Here is a 24,174-nt window from a genome sequence, read left to right on the forward strand (position 1 = left end):
AAAATATAAAATACACAAACGGTCGATGGCTATGTATGGGCGGGGCGTGGAAGACGTGGGCGGGGCGTGGAAGACGTGGGGGGGAGCGGGGGGGGGCGCCGAGTTCATAAGGGGGGGGGTTGGAGAGAGGGCAGTTTTTACTGCGACGTAAACATAGCGTCTGATTGGTGGATTATCGGCACGTGATGCATATGGACCAATCGCAGCGCTCGGAGGCTGCCGTTATATAAAGTCAACAGTCGCCGACGCCTCAGGGTTGCGGCGGTGTTGGAGGTGACCATGAAGACGCCCAAGACGCCGTGGCCGGCGATGGTGAGGTCCGCCTGGCGTCTCCGCTCTTGTCGCAGCGGGTCAGGGTTCTCACTCGAGCCCGTGCGTATCACTCGCTGTTGTTGTTGCTGCTGTTGTTGTTGTGGGTGCATGGGGAGCGCGCTGCGAGTTCGATTGCCCGCTGACGGCCACTTAAAGTCCTCCTAACCCGTGGGTGACGCTTCATCAGAGGCGGTACCTTGTGCCGTGGTGTGTAAACACCCCCACTGGGGAGACAAAGGCGGCCGCGCGTGGTGGTGTCCACCCCAACCTCTCGTGGGCCACGGTGCCGGCCTTCAGTGGGTGCTACTCTCGAACAGCACTTGCCCCAACAACAACGAGGCTACACGGGGGATCTTTGTCTTTGCGTCGTTGTTGTTGTTTTGTTGTTGTTCAGCGCGTCGTCTATTTAACACTTCCCCTCGTGGTGGCCTCGCTGATGATTGCCAGCACGGGTGAAGCCGCTTCGTGATTATAACACCCGCGCCTTGCCAAGTCACGGCGACGGTTACCAATGATTTGAAGCTTTCGTGACTGCAAGGATTCATACGCTTAGGTTTTTTCGGTAAAGTCACGTAGGTGAAAAAATAATGACTCCACGATGGTCACCAGCAATAGTTGAAGCTGGCTTGTATATGTACACCGGTTGTGCAATCGTGCCCATGATCGCCAGCAAGGCTAAAATAAATGTGGCTTGTGGTGTACACGCTTGGGGGAAGGCACTGATGATTACTGATAGCGGCGAAGCTGGTTTGGCATGACTAATATGATTTAACTTCCCTGGTAACCACCAATATACAAACCTGTCAACCCCTTATCAGTGCCCTACCTTATTACAGACCAATTCGGACCGTATTGGTCACCCCGTGCCCTCGCAAATCTCAAAGTTCATCCTGCAAAGCCCCATCGCAAGGGAGAAACACAAACAAACAGACGACAACAAAAAGACAAATGTCTGTAATGAAACGGCTGTACGCCGGATGGACCTGAAAACTCAATTTCCCTGTACAATCTTAATTTTAGAACTTATTTAATTTAATTTATTATTTCATCTTTAGACGTGACTTAACCGAAAGAAACAAATAATTATTCCCTGTACAAGAATACGGGGTAAACGGCACGGGTTGGCAGCTATGAATATCGTGGACCCTTCCCATGTGAAACGAGACGTAACTGATGACAACCAATTTGGGCCATTCGTATTAATAGTCAACAGAGTGGACATGTGGTGCAGCAGTGATAAGATCTACTCGTGGTGGGTCGGTCATCGTAAAGCTGCTTTGCATATTGATCACTTGCCACGACTCTATGCTGCATGATTGTTGTTGCCATCAATGATTCCTGATTTGGCACGTAACACTTTCGGCCTCGCCTAAATAGTACTCAATGTGTGCGTGTGCCTAGTTTGTAGGTCTGGGTTGTAAAATGGATCTCGGACCACTCCTTTCTATGAAACTCCCTTCGCGTGTGCAGACAAAGGTACTCGATATATGTTTCGATTTGGGGCCGTACATGAATGACGTCACGCGATTTTGGACGATTTTTGACCCCCCCATCGTCACACGGCGTCACAAAAAGTCAGACCCCCACTCAAATATGACGTCACAAAGCTCTGCCCCCCCCCCAAAATGCTTCAAATCGCTTTAAACTATTGTCATTGTAATGCGTATTTAATGTGCCGCTGCACTCTGATGTTGTAGGAGAAAACATTTATTAAAAAGTCTTTAATTAAGTAGAACGTGTTGTCTATATTTATTTAAAGTTGCACATTTTGATGTGACGTCACATTTCTCACCCCCCCCCCCTCGTCACATCGTCACAAATGTCTGACCCTCCCCCCTAGGTGCGTGACGTCATTTATGGACCGGCCCCTTTGAACATCGACGTAATGCTTTACATTATAAATATGCAGGCCATGCATTTACTCGTGTTATTGCAAACATTTCTCTCTGGCATTTTTTTTATAATAACAGTGTCTACGACGCTTTACTTGGGAGTACGTTTCAGGTTTCGTAATGAGTAGACCCCGTTAACATAGCAGAGAGCGAGAGAGAAAAAAAAGCTCGAAGATTACTTGACATTTTGTTTACCCATTTCAGTCATGGCCTTGACTTGTGTGTTACAGTATCGTTGGTTGAATTACTGTACTGTATTCTCTGGATTAATAAAAAGGTAAACGTTTGAGGTGCATCCCAATTTTCGGAGCGTCTTATAACCTTGAGACTACGATACATGTCGTGTAATTGACATTTGTCTGCATGTATTCGTGTTTTTTTATGAATAGTGTTGTCTTATGAGAGGCAGTTGAGCGTTGGTTAGGCCTCTCTCCACTGCAATCCCAGAACACGTGTTTTCGATTCCCAAGCGTGCACACGAGTTTAAACTCATATCTGATCCTCTCCATGACTGTTCCCCAACATTGACTTGGCCATAGATCAGTGGCTGGTACAGTATGTCTATTATTATGATTGCTAAGGAGATAAAGATGGCTGGATGTTCTGCTGACCACCACCTAAAAACCATCATTGTGCTGTAGCAGCATTTAATATTCAGAGCACTTGCCAATCCAGTTCAAACGCGGATTGGGGCATCCCAGAGTTTGACTCTGTATCCTAGAGTTGGGATATCCCATTACGGTACTTAAGTATTAGATTTCCTATTTATATTTCAATAATCCAAGGCGCAGTTGAGCTCTAACTGGGATACGACATAACCTTTTGATTGTGATTAAAACAGATTTCAACGCGTGAAATTTTGCCTGCGAATAAAGGAAAATTAGGTCTCTAAGCACACTTTCCTTATGAATATGAAGTTGCAAAACTCAATGAAATGTCACAATTCTGCAATTTAAATTATGAACCACTTTAGACATTAACTTTTCGTCTCGTTTTTACTGGCTAGTTTGTATTGCTTCTCGTTTGTCTAGCCACTTTAATTCCCTTTGCCATCACGTAGAATTAATGTACAATTCGAGTACATATTTAATAGCCACTTATGACATGTACAATCCAATGCACATATGAGCGTAAGAATTGATTTTAGTTTGTTCATCATCACGTCTAGTCTCTCCAACTATCGTATTTCATCATCTTTGTAGTTGTAGAAACTAAAACAGAGGATCTTTGTTATAAGTTGTTGACTTCAGGACTTTGTGAGAGCAAAAAAACCCTATTTAAGTAAAATGGCACGTACGCTTCACGTTACATTGCTCAAGCTGGAGAAATATTCAACATCCTTGTTCTGCCAATTCTGCATTGCAATGAAACGACACACAGAAGAGAATTTCAGCTAAAACAAGCAGCTGCCTGCATGTCATCACCATGCGCTTACTTGTTGGGTACATTCAGTAGTAAAGTTATGCCCCTATCTGTATGATTGCAGGGCATACATGCCGTTCATATGTTACAATGTATTTGAACAACCTGCCACTAAAAAGGAAGCTGTAAACGACTTTGTTAGAAACCGGTAAGTTGCTTTAGAAACTGTTACGTTTGTTCTTGTAAACTAGGGACATCTTGTGACGCGGTGTTATTTCGCACAAGTGTACCCCCCTGTGATCGGCCGTGACAAATAATACAACTTTAATCCATAATACAGGTTTTTTTTGGGTTAGAGCGTGTAAATATATACATGTGTAATTAAACCCGCCACCACCCGACTGCCAATTAGTAAGGTTTGTCACGTTAACAGAATTGTAAATGTTGTGGTGGATTCACTCTTCAACATACCTGTGGGTTAAAGTAGTGAACTATTTGTCTTTTGTCAACGTGACACTTTTTTTTACTGATTGGCTGTGTCGGGTGATGGAGGGTTGCGACGCATTTATAAATAACGCGATCTAACCCAAAAACCTTTATTATGAATAATATTGTTCGCGAAAGCCTACGTGTTAGAATGTGCCAATTCGTCACTAGTAAAGCACTAACCGGTGTGTTGGAGAGCAAAGCCACAACATTTACAATCTGAGTACCGTGACGTTTCGCCAGCAATTATAACTCGCCTCATCAGGCGACAGCCAGATTTGTGGAGAAATCCTCCTGTTTCGTTCCTTCAGACGATTATGGATATTGGTCACGAAAGCCTAGTGTTAAACAATACAACTTTGCTTTGCCAAAAGGAAACTGAGAATTGTCACAGAGCATTGAGTTTGTCGTCGTTTCTCAGTCATAACTGCACAAATGCATTCCACGTGGCCTCTGCTTGTTATGCAATCCATGTTATACTGTACCTCTGTTTATTACATCGAGTTCGTTATATAATTCACTTGAAAATTATTTATTTCGGGTGCAACTGCAGCCGTTGTCAGATCCTTTGAAACGTTTTTGACATGTTTTCGGGCTCATTCAAACTACTGTCTTGTTGCAGTATTTTTATTTGTATGTTTTACATAATAAAACATTTGTGTAAAGACCATGTATGATGACGCATTGAGGCACTGTGGCAGTGTCTTGACAATCAGATGCTCATTCATTATCATGTTGGTTGGGGTCGACTCAGCCTGTCATCATGTAATGGTGCCATGATTTGACTGGTTGCTGCTGCTTAGGGATTGTGGAGTGTTAACCATTTATTGATTCAGGATTAAGCATGGAGACACCACCATTGTGAATTTTAAGTCACTTTAACCGAAATGAGAACACATTGAGATCCAACGAGATTCTCTAAAGCAGCAAATTCGTACATGCATGAGACAAGGACGACTGTGGCCAGTCGACAGCGATACAACGTGTACAGTAGACTTGTCGATCCATCTGTATGGAATTTTGAAATACTTCATCCCACCGAAGTTGGAGTTTACTCGCAGTGTTGGAGATTTTGCCCTCGTTGACAGTCATTGTGGCAGAGATGAATTGGCATTTTTGTCGCCAGTTCCAACTTGTCATTGGCATATTGGCATGGATTTATCATACAGTTCTCCATTGGAAAACAAAAAAACTTTTGCTGGCTGGCTTCCTAGCTGGCAGGCGCACGTGGTAGTGACGTCACCGTACACACGTGCGTGATGACGTCACCACGCACACCTACCTGGTAATCCATTTATATAGCGCTTTTCATCAAGGATCTCAAAGCGCTGTACAGGACAGTAGCAGCAGATACTCGGTATAAAACATATATAAATACATTTTAAGGATCATTTACTAAATTAACAAAAACATGTAAGAAGCGCAAGTTTAAAAATTGGTTTTAAGTCGCATTTTTACAATGTCCACAGACTCGGAGATCCCTCTGATATCGCGTGGAAGAGCATTCCATAGCCTGGTGGCTACACGGGGAAAAGCTCGGTCACCCATAGACCGAAACCTCGACCTGAGAATACAGAAGATCTGCATCCCCAGATATTAGGGACCTTGAGGAGACATGGGTGCAGCATGGCAATGGTGTAGGCTGAGGCAAGATGGGTCACTACTTTGTAAGTTAGCAATATGATATTAAACTGTATTCTATGGGAAACTAGAAGCCAATGTAGGGAGGTAAAAACGGGCGTAATATGATGTGAAGAAAGTGTTCTGGTTAACACCCGAGCAGCCGCATTTTAAACATGATCCAAATTGATCAGCACGAGATGAGATGAAGGCATGGACCAGCTTTTCTGCATCTGAGGCAGAGAGAAGGGATCAGGTACAGGAGATATTCCGAAGACGGAAAAATTAAGTCTGTGATCTTTTTAAAATGAGCCTTGAAGGACAATGTGGGATCACAGATGCCCCCTGGATTTGTGGCTTCCTGTGCCAAACTGATTACACGGCCGTCTATCGTAATGTTGAAGGGTGCAGATTTATGAAGTTGGTGCGGTGACCCAACGAGTATCACCATTCAATTAGAGAAAGTTTTGTTGCAACCAACTTTTGATGGAAGCCAGCGCCAAAGTAAGCATGGAGGCAGACAAAGGGATATCGGACTCGGTATGCAAGTAAAAAAATTTTTCAGAGCAAATGACCGAGTGGGACCATATGAATACAAGAGAGAAGAGGGCCAAGAACTGAACCCTGAGAAACCCCAAATGAAACATGGCTGGGAGCAGATTTAAAATCTCCCATGGATACAAACTGTTCCCAATTAAACTCAATAAGATCTGTACCAACGGAGAGCAGTTCCTGAAACCCCCATGATGCTTTCCAAGCAATCAGTCAAGATGTCATGATCGATGGTGTCAAAGGCTGAACTCAGATCCAGCAAAGCAAGAATACTGGGTGAGCCAGAGTCAGGAGCGATCAAAAGATCGTTCACCACTTTAACCAGAGCTGTCTCAGTGGGTGTGTCCAGCCCTGAACCCTGACTGAAATTGATACAGAAAATCAGAGGACAAATGGGGGTTCAACTGCAAGGCAATCAGGCATTCAAGGACCCGCATCACACAACCTTCAGCTAATTTGTGTGCGTGCTTACCGGCCCCCCTTCCCCCTCCCTCATATCTGCAGGATATGCCGGCTGTGAGTTTTGAAAATACACAATTGGAGCCAGTTGGTTTTGGAGCTTCAGAAGAGTTGCAAAAGCCATCCCAATCCACACTGCAAATCGAACCCCAAAAATCAATTACTTTCGTGTCACTTTTGGACCGACTGGAAGCGGCACAAATTCAGAAACCAGCCAGAACTCCACCCTCGAGCGGGATGCGCTAGTTATGGATGACGGCTACATGAGTGCCGTGCATGCTGGTCCCTGTGTTGTTCTTGTTGCTGCTGCTGTGCAAAGTAATTGTGAGAAATTTCGTGTAGGAAAATACAAAACGGACAGAGTAAATTAAATATTAATAGCGCCTGCAGCCATGCACCTGGCTGTTCCCAGTTGGGTTGTCCTCCCTCGCTGTGTGCTAGAGTAATGATGGCTTAAGTGCCTGGAAGGCTTGTGTACTTGGAACTGAGTAAATGTGAATCAAAGCATTTGTGTAGAAGCCAAATCCAGGCGGTGTATCGCATGTGGGGACATTGTTCAAGCAGAGCTGCTATGTTTGCTTTTAAAACTGTTTGCCCTCTTGTGTTTTTGTATTTAATCAGGTGGTGTTGTGGCAGAGCGTTCAACCTACAATCAGATGGTCGTTAGTTCAAACCCTGGTCAAGGATTGCCTTAACCCACCTTTCAAGGTCAATCAAATACGAGTGGTCATCCTTTTGGGAGTCTCTTCCCCCTCCGTTACATTGGGGAAACTAAGTGACATGTCTCAGACCTTGTTCGTGAACATAAGGCAGATTTGAAACACGGTAGGACCAATACTTCTGCCGTGGCTGATCATTATTTTAATGCGGCTGGCTCACACGAAATTTATTTCTCTAAGACGATGCTACTTTGCAAGCCTACTGGCTATCAACAAAGATTCGTTCATGAAGCCATCCATATATACAGACACAGAGACAATTTCAACCGAGAGAAGGGTTATAGACTCGGCATCAACCACTTTGAGTCATGAGTTGACTTGTGTTTTCTTGTCAATCAACCTCCACCGTCAGCAGTGTGATGTGTGGAGCGCGGTGCAGGGATGATTGTGCTGCTCTATTTGCATTCTGCTGCATTGGCATTGTTGCTGCATTGGCACTCGTGCACCGCCCATGCACCTGGTGCTGTTGATACACTTGGGCTCTGCCCGTCCCCAAACCTTTGCAAACAGTTGGCCTTGAGAGGCTGACTCGTTAGCCTGATGACGACAGCTTGTGTTGCGATCGAAACATCTGAGCCCATTGACCCTCAATTTCACCCATAGCTGTATATTTATTGTCCTCAGCATGCCCGGACTTGTTTTGTTTGTAATATAAATATGTAGGATGATTTAGACATTCACATTGAGTATCTGTACTCAGCCTGGGACTCATTGTTCCTGTACTCGCTGAATAAAACAGATGTAATTAGAGGAATAATTATTCACCCACTCTAGATTTTATTAATTTAAAAAATTTGTAGTCATGTTTAAATCCACAAATTGATTGTTTCCCCCCTTGTATTTCATATACAATTTGTAGTGGTATGAATCTATTAAATCAGTAGTGATATAAAAACAATTGTATACGACTAGCATATCAGTTGAACGTAGCCTCCTACATGCGCAACAACATTCTCGTGTAATGAGCGTAGCAGTCTATTTTCATTGTTGAATTGTTACATCCCTACTTCACGCTATTTAACACGTAGGCTTTCGCGGCCAATATCCATAATCGAGGTTTTTGGGTTGGATCGCGTAAATATATAAATGTGTCGTTAGAACCCGCCACCACCCGACAGCCACTGGTAAGCGTTGTCACGTAAACAGAACGTGCCATCATCATTAGACCTCCTTTGCCAGTACCAAAATATAAGAATAGGGTTTTTCCCCTTTTTTCTGGCAACAAAACTGAAACCTTTTTTTTAACATACCAATTTGTCACTGGTACAGCACACTGGTGTGTTGGACTCGTGACGAATTGGTATGTTCTGTTTACGTAACAACCCTTACTAGTGGCAGTGTTGTGTGGTGGCGGGTTTTAATGACACATTTATATATTTACACGATCTAACCCAAAAACCTCTATTATGGATTCGCGTTATTTAATGTGATACGGAAAGCAGGGCGACCTACTAAATACTTTATAGGACCTCCAGGGACTATGGGTCACTTGGCACACACAAACAAGCTTCGAATAAACACTAACCACTCTCTAACTTTCCATCGGTTTCCATCCGTACGGGGATCGAGTGTTGCCCCTTTAGGTGGGTTTCCCCGGGGGCTCTGGTTTCCTCCCACGCATATAATGACCCTCTTGAAAAAAGCCCCAAGGACTCTGTCATATACTTTACATATATTATTGGTGGTAAGTGTGATTTCCATCATAAATATATTGCAGATCTTGGTAAGCAAAAAAAAAGCTGTCTTTTCTCTCCAGAGCAGCCACCAAAGCTGGTGTAATTCCAATACTTATCAGTGTTTCTCAGAAATGCATACCCAGTCTCTCGACCTTTCCCCGACTCTGATCACTCATGGGAATGTGCGATTGAGTCCTCTTTTTTTTCCCCCATTAAACTCCGCCCTGTGTTCTGTTGCTGCCCCATATAAGTAGCTGCGCAATAAGTCTGACAGCATTTCAGCTTGGGCAGTGTAACGATTAACTTACATTTCCTCTGCGTTTGGAGTCGGGGTGCCTTCAATCCTTTAAACGTGAGTCGAGTATTCGTAGTAACCACATAATATGGCACACGACATGTTTAATGTGAATGTAAAAAGTTTATATATGCTTTAACTTTTGTCGCAGTTTACAGTAGTGTTATTTGGTTCTAGCGGAGTGGTGCTGTGGTTATGGCACGTGACTTGCAATGGGACATATTTAAGTTGAACCTGTTGGGGTTCCACTCGGATCAATACATCAGTGCAACGTTTTGGGAAGTCAACAGTTGTTGGCCAGGTCGCTTCTGAAAGTTGAGTTAATACCTAAGTGGGCTTTACCTGGTAAAATAAAAAATGGATATTTTAGTTTTATTTGTGTTTTTGTATTGTTTGTTGGTATAACGTTCTGACTCACCCTTACTGGACATCTGTGAAAAAGTTTTAGCTCATCGGATTCCTCCAGGATAAATAATTATTCCGATTCTGTATGATTAATGTCCTGCGAACAAGAGACGAGCAATGCCCCCACCCTAATTTTATACGGACACCACCTTAACTTTGATTTTGTAAAAAAAAAAAAGTGTTGTACTTTATACTCTTTGGTTCTTTCGGTAAAATAAATCACGACGTTTCGATTGCAACACAAGCGGTCGTCCTCAGGCGGAAAAAAATTCATCCAGCAGTGGAACTGCTGAACCAGCGAGAGAGCCGTTACAACAAGAGGTTATATATGTGGCGATGGGCAAGCAAGCGGGGTCTGAGCTGGAAAGGAATTCCATCCACGTACGTAAGCACGTCAGTTGTGTTAATGGGGGAGATTAGGGAGAGAGGGATTAGGGAGGGAGATTAGCATGAATGAGCTTCCGTCGCCGCATAAGAGTATCATGCCCGCATATGCGCACAACAGCAGTGTTCATGAGAGATTAGCACCATGAGAGTGTTGTACTTTATTGAACATATATAATAATATTATTCGAGGCCTGAACTCATTTAAACATGCCCATTGTAATTTTACCTGAGCATCTTTATGCCCATACCTTCAGATAATTAATAAAAATGTACGTGTGCCAAATGCAGTGTTGCAAGCATATTCCACTATGATGCACAAATACAATGATGTCTCTACGCTTACCATAAGTTCCTCGTGTCTAATGAAAGCTGTAATTTCTCGGTTAGAGAACTGTCCCAGGCCTGAGTCGTGCTCCCCCACCAATAGGTGATATTCGTATTTTCCATCCTACAGTATTGATGGTGGCTATTGATTCTCTTGTTCCTGTTGTGGGGTTCATCATGGCTGTCGTATTGTTTTGGTTTTAATAAAGATCCCGTCTTAATTCACAAGGTGCAACAATTGTATTACATTGTCGTAACCCAGCTGGGTTGTTGGAAGAGTGGTTGTCCTATCTGTGTAATGGCCCTGCCGTAGAAATGTCGAATTCCACTCTTGGTTTATGGCTGCCAATAATTGTTTGACCACATCATCGCCAATATACACAATTTTAATGCAACTAGCCATAGCTGAATAATGGAAATTCATTGAGTTATCAATGCCACTTCCAATAGCTTCACCTGCAGAATAAACATTGTTTCTCAGCTACCTGTCATCCGTTTTAATTCAACCGTAACTCGTTGAGAATGTTGATGCTACTGCATCTATGCATCTCTGCTATTTTGATGTCCGAGGACACGATGGTCCTTTGTGGGACTGATACGACTGCCAAAAAACATGGCACGCTGAAATATCTTCCTTCTGTGTTCACATATACCGTATAGTCTTGTGCTTTATAATTACATATATATATGTCTTGTTTAAAGAGCGCCTTACAATTGCCAATCAAAAAGTTGTTTTTTGTTGTGTATTTAATTTCTATATTTAAAGACAGCTAAGCAACTACAATAGCCCAGCTAAAGTGTGTGCCCTGCAACCTGACACACCACAGGCATGATATGCCAGGCAGCTTTACACATCGAAACTATGAGGGGAAATTAATGTGTATTGTAAATTAATATGTTCTGTATTGTGCTAAAGCCGGATGGTGCTGTGGTAAGAGTGCTTGACTCACAGGAGTGCTTTGCACGTGTGAGAAAACCCAAAGTACTCTGAGAAAACAGTGGATAACACTCAGAGGCTTGCACATATGGGTTCACGTGTGCATGTTGAACTTCTTTCGCACTGTACGTAGCCAACCGTGCTCATTTCTGGAGTGGGGGATGGTCAACAAACTAAACGCAAAAAGCAGTTCTGTGTGGTGCTGTTGAATACTTCCCGTACCTCCGATTATCACGTTGCAAAAGAAGTTCATGCATGCTAGACACCTCACAATATTGTACAGTAGGACGTTTTACAAATCAATGTGACACATTGATCCAACAATCTTTGCTCACAGAGCACACGGGCTTACAGCAACAACGTCATTGACCATGGGAGCCTGGGGGTGTGCTGCTGCTAACGGTTGTGTGTTTGTTTTGTGCAGATGCCGGCTTTTGCGGATCAGAAGGTCCACATGAAGGATCCAGCACGCGTGCAACAGATCGTGGATTGCCTCATCAGTGGTGGTCCCAAAAAGCTACAGGTAATGGGCAGCTTAGAGACCCACTCCGATTTTAATTGTTGTGTACCATTGCACCTCTCAATCAATGCTCTGACAAGTTGAACTCAGTTTTGGCAATGTGGCCATACAAGAGTTGTCCTCATTTTTACTTGACATGTTTCTGTGACTATATCAATCCAAACATCCACATTTTTGTTCCTCATATCCATGTGAAGATGCATGGATAATCGTGGATGAATTTGCCAACACTTCCCGGTTAATTATGTTGTCGGCATTTTCGTTCGGACAACTTGATCAGTTTAAAACCTTCCGCAACTACTGCTGAGGAACCTTCTATCCGTGGATATAAACCCATCCATCCCCATCGTCGTCATCATTGTGACTGCTCATCCCTATGGAATAACTGGACAACCTGAACCGCTTTTGACCACGAGCCGACCCGATACGGTGAACAAGGAAGCCCCCATCTTTCTTGACAGGGAGCTGTTCATTCCTAAGTCACATGTGACGCTTGGTGTTTTACACTACCCTTGTGTCAATCTTGATTTGAAGCTTTCCTGACTGCAGGAATCCATGCTCTTTGGTTCTTTCGATAAAGTCACGTAGGTAGAAAATTTATAAATCGCGACGTTTTGATCGCAACACAAGCAACCGTCAGCAGTTCTACTGCTGTGTTTGTTTCACCTGATGACGGTTGCTTGTGTTGCGATCGAAATGTGGTGATCTGTGAATTTTCAATCTACGTGACTTTACCGAAAGAACCAAAGACGACGCTTGTGCCACAAGTCTATCAGAGAAATGGCTTCTGAAAGTCAAGAGTATTCTTCCATAAACCAGCTATGGTCCAGGTTCTATTGCTCATCACATATTTTAACTCGGCGGCAATGGCTTTCTGCATAATCAACCATTAAGATCTTTTGTACATCTTTTTGAAGTCTATGAATGTATATAAATAGCTTGAGGATGTTCTTTTGCTTTTAAAAGATAATTTTCTACTTGAAGTTCCTCTTCATCATGTGCCCCCTGATTTTGTTAGTTTCGGTCATCTCCAGGTGAAAAAGAGGAAATATAGCAATCATTATAAAAACATATTGACAGTGGTGTTCCTAATGTACCGTCGTACTTAGAGCTTGTGGAAGTTCGCAGCCATTTAAAGCCTCGGTTGTGTTATTTAAGACAAAACAACCACTCTGTTTCTTCATTATACAACCACGTTATGTAAAGAAGAGACGGCAACATGTAGGGGCGTGTGGTATTGTTTTGCAAGCCACGAGCTCGGGTGAACATTGACGCACTGTCTGGCTGCATTCCAGAGAGCAAGGCTAAAGAGGTCGATACTTATTCATATCTGCAAAAAAGGAGAGAACCCCACACAGAAGAAAAATTGCAAACCTTCGCAACAGAGGTCAGCACACTGACTTCAATCGTAGCTTTTGAAAATGTGTGGCCCGGAGAAGGTTTTTCTTAAACTTGACGTGCCAAATGTTGGGCTGAAAGCATATGTGCAATGTACGTGTTTTTGCATCCTTATACATCGCTCTGAGGTCGCTCGATGGCCGAGTGGGATTTTGAGTAAGCTTTTGAGCCAACTTGTCTGAGCACCAGCTATTAATGAGACATATTCTGAGATCCTGGGTGCATTTGAGCAACTCATTTTGTGCCTTCCGTATCATCTAAATCATTTGATTTATAACAATTACGAAAATATCATCCAAGTAAAAGCCTGTTCGTATGCAAATGGTGGGCACTCATCTCCGTTGGTAGCCGTAAATCAGTGGTGGAAATTCCACGTTCCAATGGCAGTAGCCAGCATCTCATTTGAACCACCATCCGCTTATCTTCACACAAAATGGGTTTTCCAGGAGGTAAGTTGGGGATCGGTCAGCACTGTATACAGAGTTGAATTCTCAGCCCTTCCGATTGTGGGTTGAACACCGTTTAACCTCACGTGGCTGATGACAAAACATTGCATATTTTCATGATAGTCCCCACACACATTTAAACCCGTTTTTTTATGATTCACAGGTGATAACAGACTTTGACATGACACTGACAAGGTTTTCCAACAATGGAAAGAGGTGCTCGACTTGCCACAGTAAGTGGGTGCACATCAACAAGCATAGCTCCCATCATCGCTGCTCAGCTGCTGTTGTTGAACTTGAGCACCTACGATTGGCACGGCTGGCTGTGGTGCGGCGCAAAAGAAATGTAAACATACACATTGCTGTCAACCCCTTATCAGTGCTGCCTACCTCATTGCAGACCAGTTCACACCTCGGTTGTCACCACGTGCCTCTTATAAACCTCAACGTTCATCCTACAAAGTCCCATCACAAGGGAGAAACACAAACAAATAGACCAAGATAACATGTTTTTGCCCGGATGAAAACGGCTGTACGCCGTATGGACCTGAAAACTCAATTTCCATGTGCAAGAATACGGGTAAACCGTTCGGGTTGACGGGTATGCATACAAGTGGTTTTTACCCAATACAGGCAGGCGGTCTCCGCCTTTACGATGTCACAATGCCTTCCTGGAAACTCCGTCGTCGTAAATTGGACCGTATTTTCCCATAGACGGTCGAAGCAGTAGAAACACTCCTTTTACGAGTCATATTTAGTGGGGTTCAACCGGTAAAAAAATCCACAAAAACACTCGAATAACAAAAGCTCCGCGCCAAGTCACATCAGAAACCAGACTGACTGTTCAAATGTGTTCCGAGTCGTGTCGGAAGATGCGTCGTAAATCGGGTTTCTGCCACCATAAATCGATCCATGGTGGCGTTGTATAAAAGTCGTGAATGTGGGTGTAGTTAATCGCCTGTACTTGTCCGGTTGGACATTGATATTTAATACCTTTGTCCCTTTTTTTGCAGATGCAATTGAGACTTGCAATCTCATGACAGAAGAAATAAAGAAACAGGTACGTCCACTTTTTATCCTGATGATTTTGTACGTTTCACTCTTTCACGTGCTTCCCTCCATCTAAGTTTATTCGCTAATGTAACTCCTTTAAACCTCCCCATCCTGTACAGTTCTGTAACCAGTAACCCTCTTCATGATATAACCAGTCAAACCGCTCAAGTCGACCTTTCACCTTCCGCGCTGTTGCTGCTGTTGTGTGGAATATCTGCCCACTTTTTGTCCGCATTGCTGGCATTTTCTTCCTGTTCAACAGCTTCCTCGAGACACATCGCTTCTACTCTGCGTGTGCATGCCTGCCATCACAGTTCAAATCAAGACAAACTCGCCGCATTTGTTGTTATACCATTGCCTTATAACAGGAAAATATACAACGCAGAAGCGTGGTCACCACATCTACGCCTCTATATAAGGAACGAAACGGGTGGACTTCACAAATCTGGCTGTCGTCTGATGAAGCTAGTTGTAATTACTGGCGAAACGTCGTACTCAGATTGTCAATGTCGTGGCTTGGCTCTCCAACACACCGGTGTGCTGTATTAGTGATGAATTGTCACGTTCTGTTTACGTGACAACCCTTACCAGTTGGCTGTATCCAGTGGTGGCGGGTTTTAACGACGCATTTATATATTTACGCGATCTAAACCAAAAAACCTCTTATGGATGATATAGTTGTTGATTCAATTTTTTAATGAAGACTTGCCATCTATTTGACATAATTTCATCTTCATCACTGACGTGACTATTTATTGAAACTCATTATGCATGTTAGTAGAACATAGGTAATTACATAACTAAGCACAAATCCATTAATTGTTTCGTATTTATAAAATAAATGTTTTGAGTCCTGCCTATTGGTTTTCAAAACCAACATTATCCAGCAGCATTTGTTTTAGGAAGCAAATCCAGGATTGGTTTTGACTTTCTGGGTCCCATCAGCAGAGTTGGGCTCAATAAACAAACACTGCTTGTGTTGTCATGTCATTGGCAATAGCCCTTTTTTTCAATCATGGGGGCATGTTCCACACATAAATCAATATGGTATGCTTGCTTAAACATATTCTGCTGCATGTAATCGGTCTGCAAAGCCAGTAGGCCATTACACTCGAAACATTTTGTTGATATGTGAAGATACATTTCTTTTGTTTATTATTTCACCTGCTGTTTTCATTACTTACATCCCACTGTTGTATATCACTTGAAGATATTTCGTTTAGAATCAATCTAAAATGTTTTTTTTTGTGATTAGCACAGATGCAGAGCACTGAATTATTGTGGTTATGATTGTTTTTTTTATTATCATGCATGCTTTACTCGGGGAAGCCAAACTGAGCCTCAGGACTCGTTTTCATGAGAGTCCTGCCAAGTTTTTGATGTTGCTGTTGTGCAATAACCAAAGAGACTGATTTGCAGATACTTTGTCAGCATTGGGATCTTTGGCCAATAAAAATGATATTGTATATTTTTTTCTATGCGAGCAAATCTGGAGAACCCGGAGGAAAGTCATCCAGAACAGGGGGAGATAACATACAAACTTTACATGCCCCCAAGTCTGATTAATTGCTTATTGTTTGAATGCCATCTTTGTTTACGTTTATGAATTGTGACTGCCGGACATTCTATTTGCATTATAAACATTTAATGTTTCCCCCAGATGGCTGCACTGAAGTCAAAGTTCTACCCCATTGAGATCAACCCCAATCTCTCTGCTGAAGAAAAGATTCCTTTCATGGTTAATTGGTATGTATTGTACAAAATAAAAGTCTCCGCGATTGGCTGTATTAATCGTATTTATGCATCTTATATAATTTGTGTTGTGCCTCATTTTTGTTCAGTGTAATTGATGGGTTAACTTCTGTGTCTGACCGGTAATTCTGTAAGGAACTGCCAGAGCCCACGAAAAGCTGTAAATTGGGCATTACTCTTTCATATTCGCAGTGAAGAGGCAGGCGCACAACCAATACCATTGACGTCGGTCGTGCCTCTGAACCTTCCCATAACCTCCTCGATTTGTTTTGATCCCTGAAATATTGAATGGAAAAGTGCACGAGTCGAGTCCCTCGACGATACCCCTGATCAAACTCATGTCGGAAGGTGCTGCACTCCGTTATTGTGCTGCATCATTGGTAAACATCGACAATCATTCCACAGGACAGCCGGTCTTGAATTCTCACAAAGTGGTAATCGTTGTGTCAACCTCAGAGTGGTGTTGTATTTTTTGTTGACTACTTTTCCCTCGAAAAATTGCCTGTGATCAACATGGAGCGATCCCAGCGCAATCCAATCAATTGCACAAAAATTTGCGTTTGTGTTTTTCTGCGCAGGTGGTCAAAGTCCCACGACCTTATGGTGGACATGCAAATCCGAAAAGAGCAGCTGGCCAAGGTGGTGCAAGAGTCTGATATCCAGCTCCGGTAAGCATCGACGCACTCACCCCAACCGTCCCAGCTTCACAGGCCACAGCAGTGCTGTGTAGGGATGACCAGAATGTAATGTGACTGGAGTGGCTCCTCCAACGGGCATTGGATCTGTGACAGCCATGTTGTCCTCCACCAGTTATTCATTGTTTCGGAGGTAAGGTGGGTGGACATCTGTGAAAAAAAGCTTCACAGCTCATCGGATTCCTCCAGTGTAAAGTAATGTTCTGATTCTGAGAGCAAACGAATTAGGTGGGATCGCATTCCTTTTTATTTGCTCTCTGCCGCCACCCGTGGGAAGCTTGGTGTAGTGAGGGAAAACTGGAGACTGGAAAAGCGGATCCCCATGTACCGTTACACCCTTTCACTCTAAAAATAGAGAGTGCCTGCAAGCATTGCACGTGGCCGTTAACATGCCCGCCCACATTTAGCACTGCAACAGCGTGCATGCATTGCGAGCGAAAGCACTCCTTCACTCGCAACATTTGCGTTTTCATTCCGCCTGCAGGCCAAGGTTCAGAGTGGAGCTACAGAATAGTAACGTGTTCATTACTGCAGATCAGCAGAAACGTCAAAGTGTGCATATTGTCTGTTCGGCAATTATTTCCTATGCTTGTTCGCATGTTTTTAAATGTCAGATATAATGATATCTCGAAAGGAAACTAACATTGTACCGTGCACAGAGGGTTGGACTTTCAGTGTGATTTGGCTTGCAAATCAGTGAGGATACAACAACTGTTCACAGAGACTTTGTACACATACTGTTTGAGTGTATTCTTTTAATAGGATATTCCAATGTATTGTGCCATTCTATCGTAATAAAAAAACGTGATACCCGCTACAACATATGGTCCTGTTACAATGGCATCAGTTGTGCCAAACTTCTGCCGCTTCCAACCGAACGGTGTCTGCTTCCCGCCTCGGCGCAGGGATGGTCACACGCGGTTTTTCGAAACGCTGCACCAGCTGGATGTGGCGGTGTTCATCTTCTCAGCCGGCGTGGGGGACATTCTGGAGCACGTGCTGAACAACGCGGGCGCCATGCGCCCCAACGTGCAAATCGTCTCCAACTACATGGACTTCAACGAGGAGGTGCGATGACCGAGCGATCGCTGCGAGCTTGTGTTGAGTCGATGCGGCAAAAATGATGCATCCTCCAGAAGGCCGTGTCGCCGATGGGATGTGGGAAACATGCTTGTACTATTCACATGGTGAGACGGAGATGCAAAGAAAGCATAGTCTGCCTATTTTATTCATGCGAATGACGGGTCGGTTACAGCACTGCGTGGCTTTTATGGAACTAGTTCTGTAGAAAACTCTGCAAATTGATTGAAGTACCATCCAGAATCCGTTAATTAATTCGCTCGTCGTTAATCGCATGGGAGCCTTCAACACGTCACGCCCCGGGTGGGATCCGGCTCTATCCCTGCGACTCGGTGTGCGAATCGTCCACGGTGCGTCGTCGTGTTTCCGCGTCTCGCAGGGCGTCCTGCAAGGCTTCAAGGGGGAGCTGATCCACACCTACAACAAGAACGAGAGCGCGCACTCCAACGCCAGCTACTTTGAGAGACAGCGCGACTGCACCAACGTCATCCTGATGGGCGACTCGATGGGTGACGTGCGCATGGCGGACGGGGTCCCGTACGTCGACAACAAACTCACCATCGGATTCCTCAACGACAAGGTGGGGGGGAGGGGGGGGGGGTCCTTCTCAACCCGGGGAAACGTGACGGCCGTGGTGGGGCACGCTGGCAGCAAGCACCAAGTTGATGTTTAACACGTCGGATTTCGCGACCAATGTTAACCATTTATAAAGTAGTCTTTTTGGGTTGGATCGTGTAAATATAAATGTGTCGTTTACCCTCCTCGTTCTTGTTGTAGGTGTGGATCGGCTCTCACTTGAAGCCCACAATTCTGGCAAATCGCCTGATGAAGCTGGTTGTAATCACCAGAAAAACGACTTACTCCCATTGTAAATGTGGTGGGTTTACTCTCCAATACAGCTGTGTGCTGAAGTAACTAATTGGCAAGTTTTATTTACGTGACAAACCTTTCTAATTGGCTGTGTCGGGTCGTGGTGGGTTAACGACACATTTATATTTAAGCGATCTAACCCAAATCCTTTATTATGGACGAGGTTGCTGTTTCCTGCATGCAGAGGCTGTGTTGACCGATGTCCTCCTCCCAAATAAAGGTCGGGCAGCAGTCTTTTGTCATACACAGCCAGTGGTGGACATGGCTCGTTTTTGCGACAGGGGTTAAGCCACCCATAGGGCAATCACTGTTGACCTCTCATGAAGTGGTTCATATTTTATTGACCCAGAGGGATGTGGCACTGGGTGAAACCACGATCGAATTTATTGAAAACGTCTACTTTTGAACTGAGTGCTCTAACCGCTGCACCACACAGCCACCGTGCCTGGCTATATGGAGAATCCTCTTTGTCGTCGCCGTCATCATCATCAACCACCATGATGTAGAGACTGCTGGATGAAGGCCCCTGCAAGCTGTCACCGTCCCTAATTGCCTTGTGGGAGACATGGAGTAACAGTTGGGTATGACCTGCCTCAGCAGACTATAGTTAACACCAAATAAATAGCATCCCGATCCATTGCACGAATCGAACCTGGCAGAATCCCTGTCCGAGTCGCATTCCCACGAAAGAATCGGGCGACTCGTGCAGCAATCGTTCCTGCAGGAAATCCCCCCCCCGCCAGCCCTCGCCGCGTTGCCTGCGGGGTGCCGCTCGTGAATGGTCGGCGCTGTGTGTGTGGCGGGTGCAGGTGGAGGAGAGCCTGGAGAAGTACATGGACTTGTATGACATCGTCCTCGTTCGTGACGAGACTCTGGACCTGGTGAACAGCATCCTCGAGGAGCTGCAGAAACGCACTCAAGCGGACTGGGCGGGGGAGAAGAGCGACACGCCCAGTATCGTCTAGTACTCAGTAATAATGGTAATATTGTTATTGCTTGCACGTTTTTTTAAATTTTAATATTATATTGAAATACTTCATTTAACCTTTTCAGACTTTATGGGTGTCACGTTTATTGATGCAATCTGATGCACTTGACGGTACAGAGGAGAAAACTGCAACAACTGAAACGCACAATGCTTTCTTTAATATTTTTAGATGCACTTTTAAATGTATAAATACATTGGTGCAATGTTTATTTCTGCGTGATATTTTAAAAAGAAAAGTTAATTAAGACTAACACCTACGCAAAGCTAAATGGAGGTCTGGTTGGCCTCGTGGGTGGGTTTGGCAGGGGCGGCCTCTGCATCGTGTCGGAGTAACGGATTCCACGTTGCGTTTCGCAATGGTCACTTGTGCAGCTGATTGTTTTGTTTATCGGAATGCAGCACTCTTGCTTATTTAGTGATGCGCCTTTGCTGAAATTGCATCGGAGCCAGTCGTTGCGGGAGTGTTGTGTGGTGTTCATTTTGGCCAGTACAGCACAGTATTGATGAAGACATCTGCGTTATAACCACTGTCATTGTTTTCCACTCGTTGCATCGTCAAACAACCTGCACTTGCTGAGACTGTGAAATCCAAGGTGGAGGCAGTTGGGAGGCGTTCATTTCTAAAATAGTCCAATACGTGCACACGATTAGACGGATTGCATGGCATTGTCGGAGTTTGCCCTGTGGCATGTGTTTTGCTTGGATTGTCACATTCGAGACAATTGGGTGGGAAGTTCTCAAATGCGGCATCATCGCTCGGACTGCCACCAGTAGAGTAACGTGTCAAGGTACAGCACTCGGGTGGTGATGGTAAATATTGGTCAAGTTAATCTGCCAGCGATGGGCTCTGTGTAAAGTTCAGATGGGATACATTTCTGCAGTGACTTTTACCAGTCGAATAAAATCCACCGTGTTTTTTTTATTGTGACACAAATTAATATCTGTCCCGCACTTCGGACCTGTTTGCTTACAGATGCTATTTCTAAAGGATTGTCGGCTGTGTAAAATCTATTAATTTACCTGAACAGTCAAAGCTAAAACGATATATTGAAACCACACGGTCGTGTATTTTGTTTGCACTTCAGTATAATTTGTTATGAATGCATCGAACGCTAGAACATGTATTTAAATTACGTAAGAAAATACGTTTTTATAATTACAATATTGTGGAAATCGCAATAAACAAATGTGGCGGTGTGGTGGTGCAGTGGTTCGCGCACTTAGCTATGTGCTGTGCACCTGGCAACCCAAGTTTGATTCGCGGCCATAATTACATTCAGTGGAGCTTGGTGATCTCTACCATCCCACTCCGCCCTCTAGCTTGCACTGGTCAGCACGTGGAGTGTGGGCACACAAACTCCACGACTGGACCCGGGTCTCGTCCACTTGGACTTTAAACAGATTTCGATTCAACTCTCTACAACAGCCACTGTTACGTTATTCGTTAATTCACAGCACGATATTATGCAATAAAGCAGACAAAACACCAGGGGGCAGTTTTTTTATATCTTCCTGCAGGGTATTTGATGGAAAAGCACTTTTCAGTATTGTATGTGTCGTCACCAATTCCGAAGCTTCCTGGTACTGTTCAATGATTATTACGAATGTTGTCCAGAGGGCCACCTCTTCCCTTCTCACCACATGCAGCTGTTATCCATATACTGGGTTTCACTGCTTTGTGTTTAAAACCAAGCTGTCGGTCATCTTGTACGTGTTATTAAAAAAAACTGAGGCTGAAATGCGTTATTCATAAAGTATGGGTACGTGAACAGCTGACATAATCACGTCATTTTGATATCGGCATTGATTGTTTTTAAAACATGCACAATCTAAACATGTTTTTTCATCCAGACATGACTTTTACAAATAAAAAAAATATTTCAAAGCATTGGTGACGTGAATGTTTGTTCTTCGTGCCTTCCTGAACAACCACCCATGACTTCGCCGAGATCCTTGTACACAGCAAGATGCATCTCCTGCCGGCATCTTCCTCAGCCCCAGTGGCTGGGTGATGGAGCTGCTTGGAAAGTGCGCGCACGGCTCTTGGAGACAATGTTCACGTTGTGGGGTCGTCCGAGATGGCGACGGATCGGGGATGCCTTCATCCGGCAGTGGAGTTACGAAGGCAGAGACGGTGGTGGTGGTGGTGGTGATGATGGTGACTGTATTAGAATATCTAGATTTGTATTAGAATGCTTAATATTTGATAGCAGTCCGGAAGGTGGCAGTGTATGGTGTGGTTTTCGTGCTTGCATGGATCCCATGATGATGGCATGCGGCCAGGGTGCCTCTGTCGTGAGTGCCCCCATGTCACAGTCAAAACCCTCGTCCTCTATCGCGTCCACTCAGTCCATCGTTATTTATACAGCCCTTTGTCAATCCACATTACGTAAGTAAACATTACGTAAGTAATGTGGGTTGTTTGACCGTACTTCGTGCTGTTCAGTGCATGTTAGATGGCGTGGGGGCGGTTAGATATCACCAGTGGCGGCTCCTGCAAAATCTCTCAGGGGGGGCAAATGTCTGGATGATTGATAAGGTCCACCCATGCAATTAATAAATTAACAGCTTAAGCATGTAAAGGCAACTTCACTTCTTTAATATTAATGAAAAATAAAGTGACTCTTACAATACATCTTGTTTGTTTATATACTCACTATTAAAACAAACCACTCAAGTTTATTTTATTAAAGATTCCACTAGGTGGCGATAAATTATATTGTTGGATGAAACGTGCTTACGTATGATGACGTTAGCACGTATGATGACGTAAGCACGTTAGGGCGAGCCCTCCCGGAAGCCATAGAGAATGCATTGCAGCGCCCCCGTTCGAAAAAAAACATCTTTGAATGTAAGTCTATGGGGCCACTCGGGGCGATTCTCAGCCGTAGTGAAATTGCCCAAAAAGAGGCGGTACTCCACAGAACGTGACATGACGCTGATTGGACTATATCCAGAGGCTGACAGTGACGGCTAGCGTGACTCTGTGGTTGAATGACATTGGTGGTGCGTCGCCCAATCGCCCTAATGAAGAAACCGCCCCTGGATATCACTCTTTGAGGGTTAATAATTCACGTATCACAAGGACGGGTGGATATTGCAGTAAATGTGAATTATTCAATTGAAAAATTGTTCAGCTCATGATTATTATTGAGTGACGTCACCCGCTAATGATTATTGGGGAGGGGTGCGGCATGTGGAGTGACGTCACCCCCTCATGGTTATTGTGGCGTGGTGTGGCATGTGGAGTGACGTCACCCACTCATGAATATTAATGAGTGGGGGTGGGCCACATGTGGAGTGACGTCACGCGCGGGACGGACAGACATTTCTTGGTGATTATAGTCGGTCATCATTGCACCTCGTCTCCCAAGAAGGAATATGGACCTTTCACCCCTGGATTATGGCCACCAGTGTAAATGAGCACTGTCCACCAAATGCTATTTTGTGTGTGCATTTCAGGGATGTTCTTGATTTTGTTTTTTTTAATCTGAACAATTTGAGTATTGGGCACAAATTACGAAATTTCGGATCATCCCAATTTTTCCAATCATTCACAGGAAGTGATGTCACTTCTATGGCATCACCTCCACGCTTGTGACAATACGTTATGTCACGAATGCTTTAAATAAAACACATGTACGTAAAAAAATATTTGAAACAAATGTTAGAAAGAAAATATATTAATTGTTTTTACATCATTAAAATAATACAATTTAGTTCATAATGCAATATGGTCAATTTAAATCTGAAAATATTAAATAAAATCTAAAACTTGGCCTCAACATCCAAAAATCTAATTTCCAACAACAAAATTGCATCTCAATCTCATCTCTCATCCAAGAATACCCCGTAACCTTGAGGAGATGCGTTTCTTTGTAGACGTGTGGTCATTATAAAAATAGCGAAAAGCGTGCAACCTTGCTGTTCATGGGAAGGGATACTT

At 43.9% G+C, this 24,174-nt stretch overlaps 1 protein-coding gene across 7 annotated transcripts; it reads left to right on the plus strand.

Annotated features, from left to right (window-relative positions):
* Positions 1-195: 195 nt before the first annotated feature.
* LOC144721061 (cytosolic 5'-nucleotidase 3-like) lies at positions 196-22,116 on the plus strand. Of its 7 annotated transcripts, XM_078598378.1 has the most exons (11): positions 244-312; positions 1,714-1,788; positions 7,305-7,391; positions 11,851-11,949; positions 13,954-14,023; positions 14,804-14,850; positions 16,504-16,589; positions 17,174-17,263; positions 18,196-18,358; positions 18,750-18,950; positions 20,050-22,116. In XM_078598378.1, the coding sequence occupies exons 1-11, from the start codon at positions 280-282 to the stop codon at positions 20,203-20,205; spliced, it is 1,107 nt and encodes a 368-aa protein (XP_078454504.1). In that variant the 5' UTR covers positions 244-279; the 3' UTR covers positions 20,206-22,116. The 7 variants fall into 7 exon arrangements, with proteins under 7 accessions (XP_078454509.1, XP_078454505.1, XP_078454504.1 ...); XM_078598379.1 differs by lacking the exon at positions 1,714-1,788 and having other exon boundaries at positions 220-312; XM_078598380.1 differs by lacking the exon at positions 7,305-7,391 and having other exon boundaries at positions 245-312.
* The last annotated feature ends 2,058 nt before the right edge of the window (positions 22,117-24,174 follow it).

The sequence above is a fragment of the Lampetra planeri genome, chromosome 10 (assembly GCF_965212315.1).
Source record: "Lampetra planeri chromosome 10, kcLamPlan1.2.h2, whole genome shotgun sequence".
Taxonomy (NCBI): domain Eukaryota; kingdom Metazoa; phylum Chordata; class Hyperoartia; order Petromyzontiformes; family Petromyzontidae; genus Lampetra; species Lampetra planeri.

Coding starts and splice junctions, on each gene's coding strand:
- LOC144721061 (XM_078598378.1), top strand. CDS start 280: ATGAAGACGCCCAAGACGCCGTGGCCGGCGATG. Junction 313..1,713: donor AGACGCCGTGGCCGGCGATG/GTGAGGTCCGCC, acceptor GCGTGTGCCTAG/TTTGTAGGTCTGGGTTGTAA. Junction 16,590..17,173: donor ATTCCTTTCATGGTTAATTG/GTATGTATTGTA, acceptor TTTTCTGCGCAG/GTGGTCAAAGTCCCACGACC.